This window comes from Aphis gossypii, chromosome X, assembly GCF_020184175.1.
Source record: "Aphis gossypii isolate Hap1 chromosome X, ASM2018417v2, whole genome shotgun sequence".
Classification (NCBI taxonomy): domain Eukaryota; kingdom Metazoa; phylum Arthropoda; class Insecta; order Hemiptera; family Aphididae; genus Aphis; species Aphis gossypii.
Genome location: NC_065533.1, coordinates 9,084,590 through 9,100,642, shown reverse-complemented (window position 1 = coordinate 9,100,642; position 16,053 = coordinate 9,084,590). Strand labels below are relative to the sequence as shown.

Below are 16,053 nucleotides of genomic sequence, written 5' to 3'. Positions count from 1 at the left end.
TTTTTTTATGACTATGATCTATGAAGTTAATTAACTACTTGCTTAAAATGATTAATTTTGAATATTAACTAACAAAATAAAACAAGTATAAACAACAAATAACTGCAAACCTACTAATTGATGGGAATGAAAATTTGTCTATGTTTTAATTTAAACATTTACTAAAAAAATTAAATGAGTATCATAACTCCCAAACAGTACTTTAAAGAATTTTACAGATATTCGCTAAAGGGTGCAGATATAAATAATTTAATGTAATTAAAAAATTAATAATTATAAATTCACGTATTTAAATACAAATCCAAAAAAAAAAGGTACCATTATTAGTTGTTTTATAATAACAACATTATATATAGAAATGAACATTTTTTTTTTTTTTTTATAAACACTATATTGTACAGTAGTACTACTGTCAAAAATCAACTATTTTTATGGTTGAAATTTTGTTCTTAACTAGTATAGTATTACAGTCAGAGTGGTTCTTGTTTGTGTAAAGTAGTTTTTTACACTCAACGTATGGCCTTCTTATAATAATATAATAATATAATGTGCTTAATAATTATTAATATTATAGTATATTAATAAAACAGTATTGCAATAAATATTGAAATTATTTACGCAATATATCTTTATAGAAATTAGCAATTTAAAATGTTGTTGATTTTTAACCATTTCATAATTTTTATAAAAAATAGTTCCAACTGTAGTCTGTACTTATTCATTGATAGGTAATAATAAAATTGCTCTATTATTAATGTATTTATGTTTATATATTTAGTAACTACCTACGTATTATATTCTGCTAATTTTTAATTTGAAACAAATTTTCACAAAAAATTAGTAAATAATTTTATATAAGTACCTTTTAACTAGGTAAATTATTTTATAATTTAAAATTAAAATATTATTAACTTTAATTGTATTACTTGAGTAAAATCAATAATGATGTATTATTTTTACAATTTTGAATATTTAATATTGAGCTTTCGTATTTTTAATATATAATTTTTTTTTGTATAGTTAGATTCTATACTTACATGTTGGGAAGTTGGATATATAACTTTGCTATTTCAGATTATAATATATTCACAATTTTTATATAGTTATAAATGATACACTTCACAATATTATATTGATACATTTAATAAGAACTTCTATGTAAAGTTTCTTTGAGTTAAACTTTGAGCTACTTAGATGGATCTCTTTATTAAATTAAAAAGTTATTTTCATTATTATAATATTTAGGTTTTATAAAGGGAAGTAAATGAAATGATCTGGAACGCATCTTTGTCTAAATGATCTATACCATCGTTAACTAGTTCAAGTTTAAATTCATGAAATTTAATTAAGAGAAAATTATATTTTTTATAAATATTGTTAGATGTTAAATGATAATGAATAATACATAATAACACTCTATCATAGGTAATTCTATTATTAACATAGTATTAATAGCTAAAATATTATCTAACCTACCTTTTGCAGATGATTTATGTATATTTTTATGAATACTAAATAAGTAATTGCTGCAGTTTTCTGATGAAGAATAATTAAAATAACTCTTCAAAGAAATAGGTACTCAGTAGTTAGCTCTACATGACAAATAAGTATAGGTAATATGATATTAACATTTCTTTGATAAAAAATACTACATACTAGTTGGAAAAAATTTAGTACTCTAGTCTCTAATGTATACCTAATTTAAAATATTAGTTGTATGTTACAACTAAAACTAACACACAAAGTTGTATGTAAGTTAATTTGCCAATAGGTATTAGGTACATCAAATAGGTACCAAATACCTACAAACTAAAAATGAATTGAATTGTTTTAGCTTATATTGGTTTGGCACAACCCATAACTATATTCCATACATTTAAATAGGTCTTAACATTGATAGGGTGTGTAAATTGTTATTTTATTGTTGATAGAAAAATTTGATTTTAAGATAGGACGAAGGAGGTTTACCGGTGTAGTGTTGTGTTGAGTATCTATTTTCCTTGTTGGTTTTAGGTGCGGATTCTTGGAAAACACTTATGCCTTAAAACTGGCCCAAATATTAATTTAGGTTTTAATTAGAATTTTCATTCTCCAAAGTAAAGAACATATGAGATTTCTCTCAAGGTTAGTCTAGGAACATAACGTATGGACTTTTTACCGTTAATTTTGATTTTAAATTTTAAATTTTTTTTTGTATTGATAAGATTTAATTTGAGATTAAAAGATGCAACAGTGTTATCATTATGTTCAATTAATATTGCTACGTCACCTGTATATGGCGATTAGCTTATTTTCGACAATATTGGTATGTCTGATGCAAATATGTTACAAAAGGTTTGGACCTAACCTGGAGATTTGTTTGTACATTAAAATAAATTAAAAATTAAAACATTAAGTTGTTTAGTATTAAGAAAGTACCTACTTAATAGTTTTTAACTTAATATTTATGAAAAATGTGTATACATAGTATCAACGAAAATTGTTCAGAACCTAAATACCGCAGAATAGTATTGATTAAACAGAATGAAGATAAAAGGTAGGTATTATAAATTTAACTACTTAAGTTAGACGAGCGAATATTGTACATTTGAATTGAGTTGATATATGACTATACGAAAGATATTTTATTTCATTAATATTAGTTCAATTGTTTTAATTGTAATTGTACTAGAACTTGTAACTAAACAAATTAATAGTTTATAATATGTATATAGGTACACTATAATAGAACTATTAAACTAATACCTATTGGTATATTATAATAGGTAGGTATAACATATCTATAGGTATATAGAAAAGAGGTAAACGAATTTATCAAAAGCGCTTAAAATATACATTTTGTCTAAAATTTAAAATAAATTTAATACAATTTTTTGCTGTTATTTCATGTTTTATTAACGACAATAATTAACTATCTTTTAACATCATTCACATACAATAACATCAAATTAAAATTGATATCTCTATTATATTTATAAAGTTTTTAAAAATAGTTTTATCAAATAACTACCAATAGGTAATAAATATTCTGTACATTCTAAGACGGATAGAAAGATGCTTTCAGATATCTGATGAATAAATCGGATTACGAAAAAAAAGCAGAGAAAAAAATATTACTGTTACTATTAGTGGTTTTAAAACTTTTTTTATGCACTGCACACCGTAAACTTAAAAAAATGTTCACGGCACACTGACCTTTTTTAGATGAACAAAATTGTTTTCAATTAATTATTAATTTATTTTCTTATATCACAATTCAATGCAATCGGTAATTTATGGAAAAACCGCGGCACCTAGTTTGAAAACCCTAGGTAGGTATTATAGGTACCTATAAGTATTATTATTTTTATAGCGAGAGTTATAAACTATAGTCGGTGAATTGAGGATAAAAAGATAAAAAAAATTATAAATTCATCAAATATATCAAATACATATACGATACCTATATACACTATACAGTATACATATAACTAAAAATATTTAAAATGTCTTAAGTATGCATAAATATAATATATATTATACATTTAAAACACGGTCTTATTAAAATCGTGATTAATATCGTAAACTTTATAGGCAGTTATAAACATTTGTACACATACTACAATAAATCAGCGTTTCTGAGTTACGTGGTTTTTATTTAGGTGCCACACTGCCTCAGTTCTTTAGTCTTTATTATATGTCGTACAGCAGGTATATACTCCAGGAGATGTCTTGGTGGGTTTAAAAATCTTCTACTGACTGTTTTGATAGAGAGTAAAATTTTTTTTTTTAAATATAATATATTATTATAAGTAGATCCTTTTAAGTTAAACGTGCATTTTAATTAATAAAAAAAAAAAAAAATTGGCATGTGGTTGTAGTAATCAAAATAAATTACTTTGACTTAAACTTTAATTGATCATATAGGTAGTTGATAAGTAGGTAGATAGGTACATGTTATAAGTATATTTATTATACTATTTTATATTAAAACCTAAAAAATAAATAATATCGCGCGTTTGTCACGCGTTCGATACGACTGAATTTTTGAATTCTGCATTTTTCTCTAGACAATAATTGATCACATTGTATATAAATGGGTCTTAAATTCTCGGTATTGTTCTTTATATACTTTCTTTGTATATATATTCTCATGCTACTCACAGTATTTCCTGATACAAATGATACAACATCACTCATTTAAGAAGTGAAGCGATCGTTTCACGTACCATATGAATTCTGCACCATTGGTTTAAAATATTATTTTGAATTTATTTAAAATGATATATTGTCGTGTTGGTTTATGTATAAGATATTTTTAATTAATATTATGAATTATGACACTGCAGGTATTATTATTATATTAGGTAGGTAGTAGATACTGTCATTATTAAAGAGTCAACAAGTTATCAGATAGAAAATTATCTTGATATTTTACTGTTCAAAACCTATATTATGACTGTTGACTGTCGTTATTATCGAATGTAGAACGATAATAATATTAGGATGTTGGCAACTAGATCGGGTCGCAACTAGAATATGATGCGAAAAAAACTTTGGTCGCAATTTGGATAAGACTTTTTTCCTAAGATATCTTTGGGATGCAACTAATACGCAGCTTTAATGATTTAGTTATTATCGATGACCTAAAATTAAAATTATTAGCTTAAAAGAAGACGCTTTGTGCCTTGTGCTAGTCGCTAGAAAGAACAATGAATGCTACAGTTATAACTAAGAAACAAAATTTTCACAACATAAAAAAGAGAACTTTAGCTATAAAGTATTGTTTTTATTTTTTTTGATATCACTTACACAAAAAAGTTCTTGTTTTAAAATCCATTATTTTTGTACTTTTCGAACTTGAATAACTTTTTTTGTAATTCTAATATCGAAAAAATAAAAACAATATTTCACAGCCAAAGTTCTCCTTTTTATATGGTAAAAATGTCGTTTCTTTTTTATGACTGTATCCCTCTCGGTTCTTTATCGTGCAAATCAACAGTTTTTGCTATGCTTATATTATGCGAATTTAGTGTCTTCTTAATAAAATGTGTTTAATAAATTCTCATAGTTGTTTAATTTAGATAATATGTTAAAGCATTATCACAATTATTAATGATATTAAATAATCATATATCTGGGTTTAAAAACTCGGTTGTCACTGTAATGATTTTACCAAATACTTACCAATACGCTATATAGGCATCGATTAATTATTATTCTAATATATACTTACTATCTATACACAATTTGTTTGCCGGATTTATCCACCTTAATTGTATACCACCTATGTATAGACATTAACTATGAGTTGACCAATTGCAAAAGGTAGTACTTAATACTTATAACCTTAATTACACTTTACACAATTGATGGTTTATTATTAACATACATTATATATACCACAAGCGCAAAAAAAAAATACCTTTTTAATAACCCTTTTAAATAATCTTTCAAAAGTAATTGAGATAACCAATAAATAATTTATAAAATAACTACAAGTTTAAACAATTTTTTTTTTTGGCTATATAATGTATATTCTAAAAAATAATATATACTTATTGAAGTCCTGATGACAAAAGTTATATAAAGTATATAACTAAAACTTATTTAATAAAATAAGTTTTTGATATATCGGAGTATTAATGTCGAGATTTTGACTCAGATTCCATTTTACTAATCTTTACCCATAAGTAAAGGTAAAGTTAGTGTAAAATATGTTACAAAATCATTAGTGTCTAGAAAATAACTAACACCTTGGTTGTGAATTAGTTTTGTAGATGACGTGGAGGGGGGGAGCGGGCAGATTAGTTTTTAAAGTACACTGCACAGTGGTAATAAAATTGATAAACACTGAAATAAATATTTGATTTAATTATTTACAAAAAATATTCTTTTACAAGAAAAAGCAATATTTCGAACAATATAATATATGAATGTAAATTACCTATTACCAAACTACTTAAGTATGTATATTGTATAAATGTAAATATGTAATTTAATAAGCTAAAAATCGTATTTCTAATTAAACCCGTGATGATATTTCATGTAGATACCTATATACCTATATTATACCTGCTCATATGTGAGCAATAAACATGCATACCTATTAACTAACTTTAAAAAACTCGAAAATTTAGAACAATGTTTCTTATAAGTTATTCTTATTGTAGTTAAAAAAAAAAAAAAATGAAAAATCGGTATCGCAATTTTTTTTATAAGCGTTTAAAGTTCAAATTTTTACGAAGCATGTCAAAATTGCCAACATTTACAAATAATTTTGTAGTTGAAAATTCATAATTTTTTTTGTATTTATATCTATGATTGAAAAGTTCAACACAAGTTTTCCATAAGTTTTCTTTCAAATAGCTTAAAAAAACACGAATCTTCATTATAGGAAAAAAATGTTTTGAGTGTCTGAAATTTAAATTTTTACAAAGTAACGATAACGAATTTATTATCCTCAAACGATTTTCAATATTTGTTATAATTCAAAAAGTATAAGTCTTAAATACTTGAAAATTTCACCAGTTATTAATATTGGCATTTTCTTTACATAATTTTATTTTCAAAATATTTCACTTATTTTAAGGTTATTTATAGACATTTGAAATATTCATTTTTGTTTATTTTTTTTTTATATAAATATTAATAACATTTTTTTGGCCAAGTCAATTTAATACAAATTTTCTCATAAGTTAACCTTATAGTGATTCAAAAATTATAAGAATACGTGACCCGTGGGTACAATTTTTTTATTATTAGCGTTTAAACTTTAAAGTTCAAGTATTGATAAAAATTTGTTAAAATCATGAATATTTGCAAATTATTCTGTTATTAAAATTTATAAAAAAATTTGTATAAGTAGCTAAGAGTTGAAAATTTAATACAAGATTTTTATAAGTTTGGCTTATAATAATTATAAAGCTAATTCGTCTAGATGAAGAAGCTTAAAGTATTTATTACTTCAATCTTACCGACCTAACGTTGGTAACGGAATCTCGGGCAAACGCGAATACGATTTACCGGTGTCTGAGGAACCAATAATTTGTTTTGTATGTTTGACATATCAATTACCTCCGCACCTTTAGGGGTGACCTGTCTGCTATTGCCTTTGACGACGAAATAAGTGCCCGAACCTCCGCAGGCATCCCGACATCATAGTCTTTCGTTACACTTCATCGTCTTCGAGCTTATGATGTATACATATTTACCGTTGGTGTAAATTGAGTGGTTCTTCTTAATAACTCCTTATCCACATTTTCTGGAATAAAGTGGGTTGTTCCTATTACAATTATTTGACTTGATGAGCTTCTTGCCCAATTCTCGAAAAAGTGTTGACGTAATTTCTTCGAGGATCTCAAAAAATCATCTGAAAAACGGAAAAATAGTCTATTTTTCAATGTAGATTGTAGATGTACTGGAATTTCTCCTTTTTTTATTACAGTTTTTTTTTTATATTTATATAATAAACCATTTACATATAAAAATAATAAGCACATGCACTTTGAATGAAGTAAGTTTGTTAAAATTATTTTAAACACAATTACAAGCCAACAATAATGGCCAAGCTTTTTTCAACGTTTATATTTTGCATACATGTCATATATTTAATTAAATATTTATACTAACATTTTTTAATGCATAGTTTATTAATCCTAATTAATGTTTTTTAACAATAAGACCGATTTATGAAAAACCTGGTATTAAAGTTTCAAGTTTTATTGGTGACCCAACATTTTTTTATTGATATTTCAAAAAAAAAAAATAATCAGATAAATCGAAAATTTCAGTTGTCTATAATACTAGCTCAAAAAATTCATAATATTTTAACTAATAATGTTAAAATTTAACTGTATATAGATAACGATATTATAAACATTTGGTGAAAATTTAAAGTATTTACAGTGATTAATTTTTTGAATACTCTTGGAAAATTCTTATTTTTTACCTCTATAATGCACCAAGGATATTCACTTTGCCATCGGAAACCACCCCCAAAGTTTGAAATTGAAGCATTATTTCGACTAGTTATGCTGTACACAGACACAAAAAAACACACATTATTCTAAAATTAATACATTCATCACTTCATTCAGAATCTAAAATTATAAAAGAACTTTAACGTTAGCCAATTAAAAAAATTTATTCTTTGTTTAAATTTTTACGAAATCTAAAATTCACTCGTAAAATAATGATTTCCTATCAAATCATTTTACATTTTTGTTATAGTTAAAAAATACTAGTCATAGAAACTTGAAACATACACCAGTTGTTTAAATTGATATTTTCTGTACATGATTTGATTTTTGGGCATTCAGGTCATTAAAACATACACCACCCTTTTCACCATCGAATTTGAAATATAATATATTTTATACATAATATAGGCTGAAAAATCAGCTTCGTTCAGAACGGTTTTTTGTATACAATGATACCTATAATTCCTATCAAATTTAACACTCATATATTATATAATAGTGATCCACACTGCACCTAATGTACAGTAGAGCGGTAAGTACCCACTGGACCACGCTTTATACATATACATAAGTTAAATTATATTTATAAATTGCTTGATAAAAATCATAAGCTGATTTAACATCATAAAATGTTCTACTGAATACTTTAGAAAGTAAAAAGGAAGACAATTTAAAAACACTATTACTCTCTAGTTTACTCCTGCAACTATGAATATTGTTCTTTGGTTTGGAATTTGGATTAATAATACGTCTAAGCAAGATAAAACCATATAATTAGTACAAAATAAAATGTTGCTCTTTATTTCATTTAAATTTAATATTCTCAGATCCATTCATAGATAATATCAAAATGTATTTAATTAATCTCCACTTAATGATTGACGTTGGTTTTTCTCTCTCGATTCTTACATAAATTAATATTAAGTGTTATTGATTGTCCATAAATACTTTCTCTTATCAAAATAAATTCCCTAAATATGAGAGATCTAAAACTGTTTATCAATAAAATCTACGATATAAACTGTTTTTCAATATTTTAATAATCGTAGGTAATAAATTTGATTTTAATAATTTATATCGGTCTTTTAATTTTTATAGAAATAAATAAAATTTTCAGTTTTGTATAAAACTTATTGTAATAATTTGAAATACCGTAATATTTTTATAAATATATTTTTATTATATAAACGTAAATTGTTATTGTGTATATAGGTATTCCTTAATACTTAGATATTCAAATTTCAATACATGATGCCATATAATATATGTATATTTTAATAAATAAATAAAATGTAATACAGTAGACGCTGCTTATAAGACTCACTTTAGGACCAACACAAAGTGAGTCTTATAATCGAATGAATCTATAGTCAGAGTGAGAAAAAAAACATAATTTTTAATTATTTATAAATTTTATTTTATTACATATCAAATATTATTTATTAGTAAATAAATGAAATCAGATAATATGATAATCGTGATATATAATATATATAATATATATATATATGTATGAAATTCGATAAAATTTGTTGTTACATATGGGTAAAAATAGTAAGTAGTTATATAGTAAGTGCAACAATGATCACTTAGAATAAATATTATCATGAGTTCTGTATTTTTAAATTTCAATTATACTTGAAATTGTAGAAAATACACCAACTTATTCAACAAGTTCACTGGCACAATCAAAAATTAATTTTAAGTCAACTGAATTTTTCGAACTGTTTTAAATAACAGACAACAGATAGTGTGAAAACACTGTCTCTAAGTACCTAATCGAGAGTCGAGACGATATGATAATTGATTATAGTTATACATTTGTACTGGATAATGATAATATTAGTTATTTTAAACTACGATACGCGGACAGTGGTATAATCAAAATATATAAATCAATAAGAAAAAGAACAATTTAGCTATAGTTTCTATAGCACGAGTATGAACACGCTACTATAGTAGCATACTGCATAGCTAGAGCGGAAAGCATAACGTTATTAGGAATTGTATATATTTATGTTTGTAGTAAATAATAATATAATAATATGTAATATGTATATACAATTTGTTTTTCAAAATATTAGTTAAGTCTACCGTATTATTAATAGAAATTTAAACATAAAGTAAAATATCCAATGAAACATATTGTCTCCGAACAAAATTGTTTTTTTATAACATATCTAATATGTATAGGTATATATTGATTTTTCTTTAAATTAGAATTCAACACATCCGTCACGAAAAAAACTCTACACAAACTATAAAGCAGAGTGCTTTCCGTGGTTTTAATTTATTGCTTATTATCTTGTGATATTATTTTTAAACAATTATTCATTCAATTTTTTTATATTATTCGTAATAATTAAGTGTGCAATGCAATATTAACTTACGCTATTAAAATATAATAATATACGATTCGTCATTTTTAGAAGTACTTAATTATTATACATCGTCATATGGATAAAAATAGTAAGTAGTTATATAGTAAGTGCAACAATGATCACTTAGAATAAATATTATTATGAGTTCTGTATTTTTAAATTTCAATTATACTTTCAATTATTCATTCAATTTTTTTATATTATTCGTAATAATTAAGTGTGCAATGCAATATTAACTTACGCTATTAAAATATAATAATATACGATTCGTCATTTTTAGAAATACTTAATTATTATACATCGTCATATTTAGATACGTAAAAAATAAACGACGTTTTTAATATATTTTTTTTTCATTTTTCAAATACATAATATACATTTTTAATTATATCATAATTTTAAATAAAATAATTTTCTGAAAACTTTGATACTAGAAATCAATTTTTAACGATTGGTTGTTAGTTAGTTATTAATAATATAATTTGACAATTAATGCCGCTTTACTTCGAACATTGAATAGGTAATTTTTAAGTTATAACTTATATCTAATTAACTATTTATTTCAAATTATATGTTCACACATTAAAATGTACATATTGTATTTGATCTAATCATTGTAGTCATAAGCGTAAGTAGTAATAATAATAATTTATGTATTATAATTATATACTACAATCTAAGGTTATTAATATCAATGTAGAATGTAGATAGTAAATTTATTTTTTAGTTGGTCCGATGTTCATACAACATTCATTCTGGTACATTGTCGTCATTTTAGTTATAAATTTATGTTAAAATAAAAAACACCAATAATGGAGAGGAAAATTGAAAATTTTAACCTACACCCTCCCATATTTTGGGAAAACTGAAAGAATTATTATCTCATTCGTTGCTTTTTTATTTATTATTTTCCAGGTTTTTGATTAGTGAAACCAATCGAATGGTAGCAACTAAGTAACTACCAATACTTAATTATACATCTTCCGACTGTATACCTACCTATTACAGTAATTGGAGACACCTACCTATCTACTAACATCGGAAGTCTTTAATCAATATTTTCCAAAATCTTCAACTATGGTGCATCACGCTTATTACAATCTGAAGAGTGCACTGTGAGTATATTATATATATAACAATTATTAATATACTTTATTATGTTTCCATCGACATTCGACAGTTACGATTAATGAGCTGCGGCAATTATATTACATATTATAAGATATATTATTTATGATATTATTATTACATAAAACTATAAAAGAGTATGTTACTGTATTGCAAATTTGCAAACGTTAATGGTTTTATTGGCCATTAGTGGGGACAGTGAAGTGTAAACATTTTCTTATTAGAATATCATGATTAGGTATATTGATGAATATTGTCCGTCTGCTGTTATATAGATACAGGTTGAACCGTAAGTTAAAACTTATACATTAATATCTATCATTAAACTGTTAAAATAATCTGAAATTATCAACATCTATTTCAAAAGTCGAAATCTATTTATGTATTGTACATTATTGAGATCAAAATTATGTTAACAATGATACATAATACTATATATAATACAGTTTTCTTTTCTGACCGTATTAATTTAGGTTTTTGAACTTAGTGATCTAATTAAAGTACTAAAATGCATGTAAATATGCTCTTATAAAGTAAAAAATAAATGTATTTTGTATTATAATCATTATTCATTAATAATTTAAAAATTTAAATTATGAATAAATTAAATTATTAAATCTATACGTTTAGCATTTCCAATTGAATGTAATTAGGTATAAGATTAGACTTAAATTAACCTGTTATTAGACTTAAAAGTAAAAATCTAAATTATCTAAGATTTCTAATGGAGTTTTTACGATATTTTAATTTGTGACTTATAATTTTTAAACTATAATATATTATATCAGTCAGAACTTGCTTAAAAATTAAAATATCGTAAAATTTCGTGAGAAAACACAGATAATTCACTTTAATAATAATACATGCAGGGAAATCTTTTTTAAAAAACTATGTTATTAATTATTTTATTAGGAAAAAAATACTGAAGTGTTTTTACCTATTCTTAAACATATTAAAATATAGGTATATTAGTGTATTGAAACTCAAAATAATTTTTTTTTTTAATGTAAATTAAGAAGAAAACTAGAGGACAATTCTCTGTTATTTATTTATTTAAGGTTTCGACTTTCGAATATACCTCGTTATTAATAACCTAGGTCAATGTAATAAAAAATCATAACTTAAAAAGCACTATGCTGATGAAAATTTAATCTAACAATATTGAAGAGTGCTCCAATAATGTCCAAAAATTATGTTGTATAAATTTCATATGTGTCTGTTATGGTTCTGCTGCTAAGTATATGAAGGTTTTTTCTCCTATTCGACACTAAATTACAGAAAATACTACACAAATTATATTACAAACTTCCAAGCATATATATATATATATCTTTTTAGTTTTTAAAATGTTGGGTTTATAATTATGAAATAGAAATTCGTAAAATTAGAAAATATGTGTAGTTAAGGTATTTACTACTTACAATAAAATATCACCGCGACTTTGCAAAAATATTTACTAAGAACTTTTATTCTAGGTAATCGTTTTATCATGAAATAGATATTTTATATTTTACTTAGTGATAAATTCATAAAGAAAAACAAAAATATACTAATATAATAACTTCTGAGCTTTATATATCATATTATATTATTAAGCACATAATTCTGCACAGTCATGTTGATGTATCGAAATAAGGATACGGTTTATAACACGCTTATAAACAGTTTGTAGACTTGTATAGTAGTTACAATGCTGCGTATGTTATTAATAGATTAAATATTAAAACATATTTTTCACTCAATTAAGATTTGAAATGTTGAATTATTGTAACACATACGTATACGTATTGCGTTGATGTATTTTTATTAAAATTAAGTACCGCGGTCTAACTTCCTATAAACCAATTATTTATGACACGTAAACTGTTTTCTATATTGTGTGTAGGAGGAAAATGACCTTTCCTTCATACAAGACCCTTTTATATCCCTATTTTAACTGAATGGTGTTTATTTTTAGCTCAATAAAACTAAGTGGTAATTGTCGTTAAATTCATCAAGGTTAATCGAATGAATTTGCAATATCAGAGCTAAAAAAAAAAAGACAGGTGAAGTACTGCTGATGAATGAATAATACTACACGTCTATAAATCTTATGCAGTTATATTGGTATACGACGAGCTGGCGTCCAGTGACGTACTAAGGATCATTAAATAGGGATGAGGAAGGTTCTAGTAAATAAAAACGAAGTACAGTAACATATTTTTTTTATTATTATAAATCATTATAATAATATATTCTATGATTGTATACTTTCATTGTCTATAAATAGTACCTAGAACTATTTTGTATTGCATACATGCATATAATTATTAGGTATGTAATACATTAAATTATATTATGATTTTTAATTTTGTGTACAACCACAAAATAATTTTATTGTTTGATACAATCATTTAATATCATTATTCTTTGTGCCTTATTAGAAAATAATTTAATCATAATAAGAATATAAATCATTCAATATAATATGTTTCACTTAGAACAGTCAAGTATATCGAAAAATATTAATATTTTTGAACATTTAAAAATAAATAAATTCAAAATTGCTACAATTTTTCATCTTTATTTAGTTATTATGATAATTTAATATAAATGCAATGTTTTCGACGAAAATTAAATCAACCATAATACATAATACATATATAATACTAAGTAAAATAAATTACTTTAAAACTTATCATAAAATATACTTATTGATATGAACCTTCTAATAAACATATTACGAGTAGACTGTCTTCGCTGAGAATCATTTTTTGTAAGCAATGATGTATTATTGAATCCAAATTTAATATATCCATTATAGTGACCTACTCGAGTACTTGACACTCACTGTACAGAAAATTAAATTAAATTTAACTAACGATAAATTATCACTACTTCTACATTTAATTAAGTGATAAAGATATGATGTTTATTTCATTTTAATTAAAGTATGTAATTCAGTTGATAATCAAGTAAAGTATATTTAATATACTATGTTCTTTCATTCTTTGTGTTTCAAGCTTTAAATGTTGAATAACTTAAAAAGAATTGCTAGTGACAGTTTTTTTTTTAACCAAATATGATTTACATAAAATTCTATTAAAAAAATCCGGTGATGTCACTCTAACTCTGCTATATGGTAAAGATTTTGAATATACCTCGTAATTGAGTTAAGTATGTTATTAGGTCACTCTGATGCATGTGTTGAATTTTAATTCAATGATAAGATTAATACATGTGATGTAAAATTATGACCGGAGACAGCGTGTCAGCCTCTATTTACAAAGATAATTTATAACTTATTTATTTGAGTGATTTAACTATTAATTATTTATTTTTATATTTATAATATGATAGGTTGAACTTTTTTTCCCAAATACTGCACATATAACTTAGGTAATGGTTATTTTAATATTATATTATAAATTATTGTTATTGGTTTACAAGTTTATGTAGATCGGTGTAATTAAGTTCAGGATATAAAATAGTTAAAATTAGTTTAAATATTATGAAAATTTCATTGTGTATAGGAAATATAATTTAAGTTATTTTGAATAAATTTAAGTTTCTAAGATTGATAGTGTTTGTACTACATTAAATTAGTAAAAATCGTTTGAAGAAAATTCATTATTTTACGTTTTATGAATCAATTCCATCAAAATTTAAGCTTCAAACGTCAAAAATTGGATAATTCATTATGTTTTTTAATTTCAGTAAGACTTACAAAAAACCTTAAATTAAAATATATTGAAGCAGTTTTTACTGAAAATAAAATTTTTCATCAGCAATTATGGGAAAATATTAAAAAAAAAATTGAAAATTAAAAACATCTATAATATAAATAATTATTAATCATATAATATTATAAATAAATGTGGTTGAATAATAGAAAAAGTATTTTGAAAATTATAATATATCTAGAAATAGCTAATATAAATATTCAGTGAAAATTTTAAAAAACTATGGATAATAGATATGTTTTCGGTAATTTTTTTATTTTTTCTGCTTATTTTTTAAAAGAAGTCAGTGCAATTTTTTTTCTCGGCCATTTAAAGTACTAACTAGTTATTAGATCAATATATCAGTAGAAACTACCCTTAATATTGAATATTTTTAAGAAAATTAAAAAAAATATATTTTCTAGTATAAAAATATGATGATAACAAAAAATACATTATTAAACCAATTCAAATTTTACAAACATGATTCAGCTTTAATACTTATTCGATAAAAAGGTATTCAAGATGATTGAAATTATTAATTGAGTTATTTAAGTCAAAATAAACGTGAAGTCATATAATGCTGATAATATAGTTAACACATAGCAGTTTATCTAGATATAACCCTAAAAGTTTAAAGTGTAAACTCAATACAGACAATTGTGCATTTATATACTAACTAAGCTTATTTAAAAAAGTCAGTTAATTTTTTTAATTACCACACCTGGGTTACATATTATAGTGATTGTGCAACTTTTAATTATTTTAAAGATTAATTAACCATTTTATTTAACATTCTTCCTACTGAACACATATTGCAGTGGTTAGGTAATAACATATTTGTGTTTGTTAATTTATTAAATCAGGAAATGTACCTACAAG

At 23.8% G+C, this 16,053-nt stretch overlaps 2 protein-coding genes across 4 annotated transcripts in view; one reads left to right on the top strand and one right to left on the bottom strand.

Annotated features, from left to right (window-relative positions):
- The window catches only part of LOC114124617 (mucolipin-3-like), a 117,094-nt gene that overhangs the window by 11,679 nt on the left and 89,362 nt on the right, over window positions 1-16,053 (bottom strand). The window lies entirely within an intron of this gene.
- LOC114124624 (trehalase) overlaps window positions 1-16,053 on the top strand; it is a 98,925-nt gene that overhangs the window by 3,605 nt on the left and 79,267 nt on the right. For 2 of the 3 annotated variants that reach the window (XM_050205967.1, XM_050205969.1), the window contains exon 2: window positions 11,258-11,457. In XM_050205967.1, the coding sequence (XP_050061924.1) occupies window positions 11,420-11,457 (38 nt within the window). In that variant the 5' untranslated portion in view covers window positions 11,258-11,419. Of the gene's footprint in view, window positions 1-11,257; window positions 11,458-16,053 lie in introns of those variants that run through there. The other variant, XM_027987928.2, reaches the window with a different exon arrangement.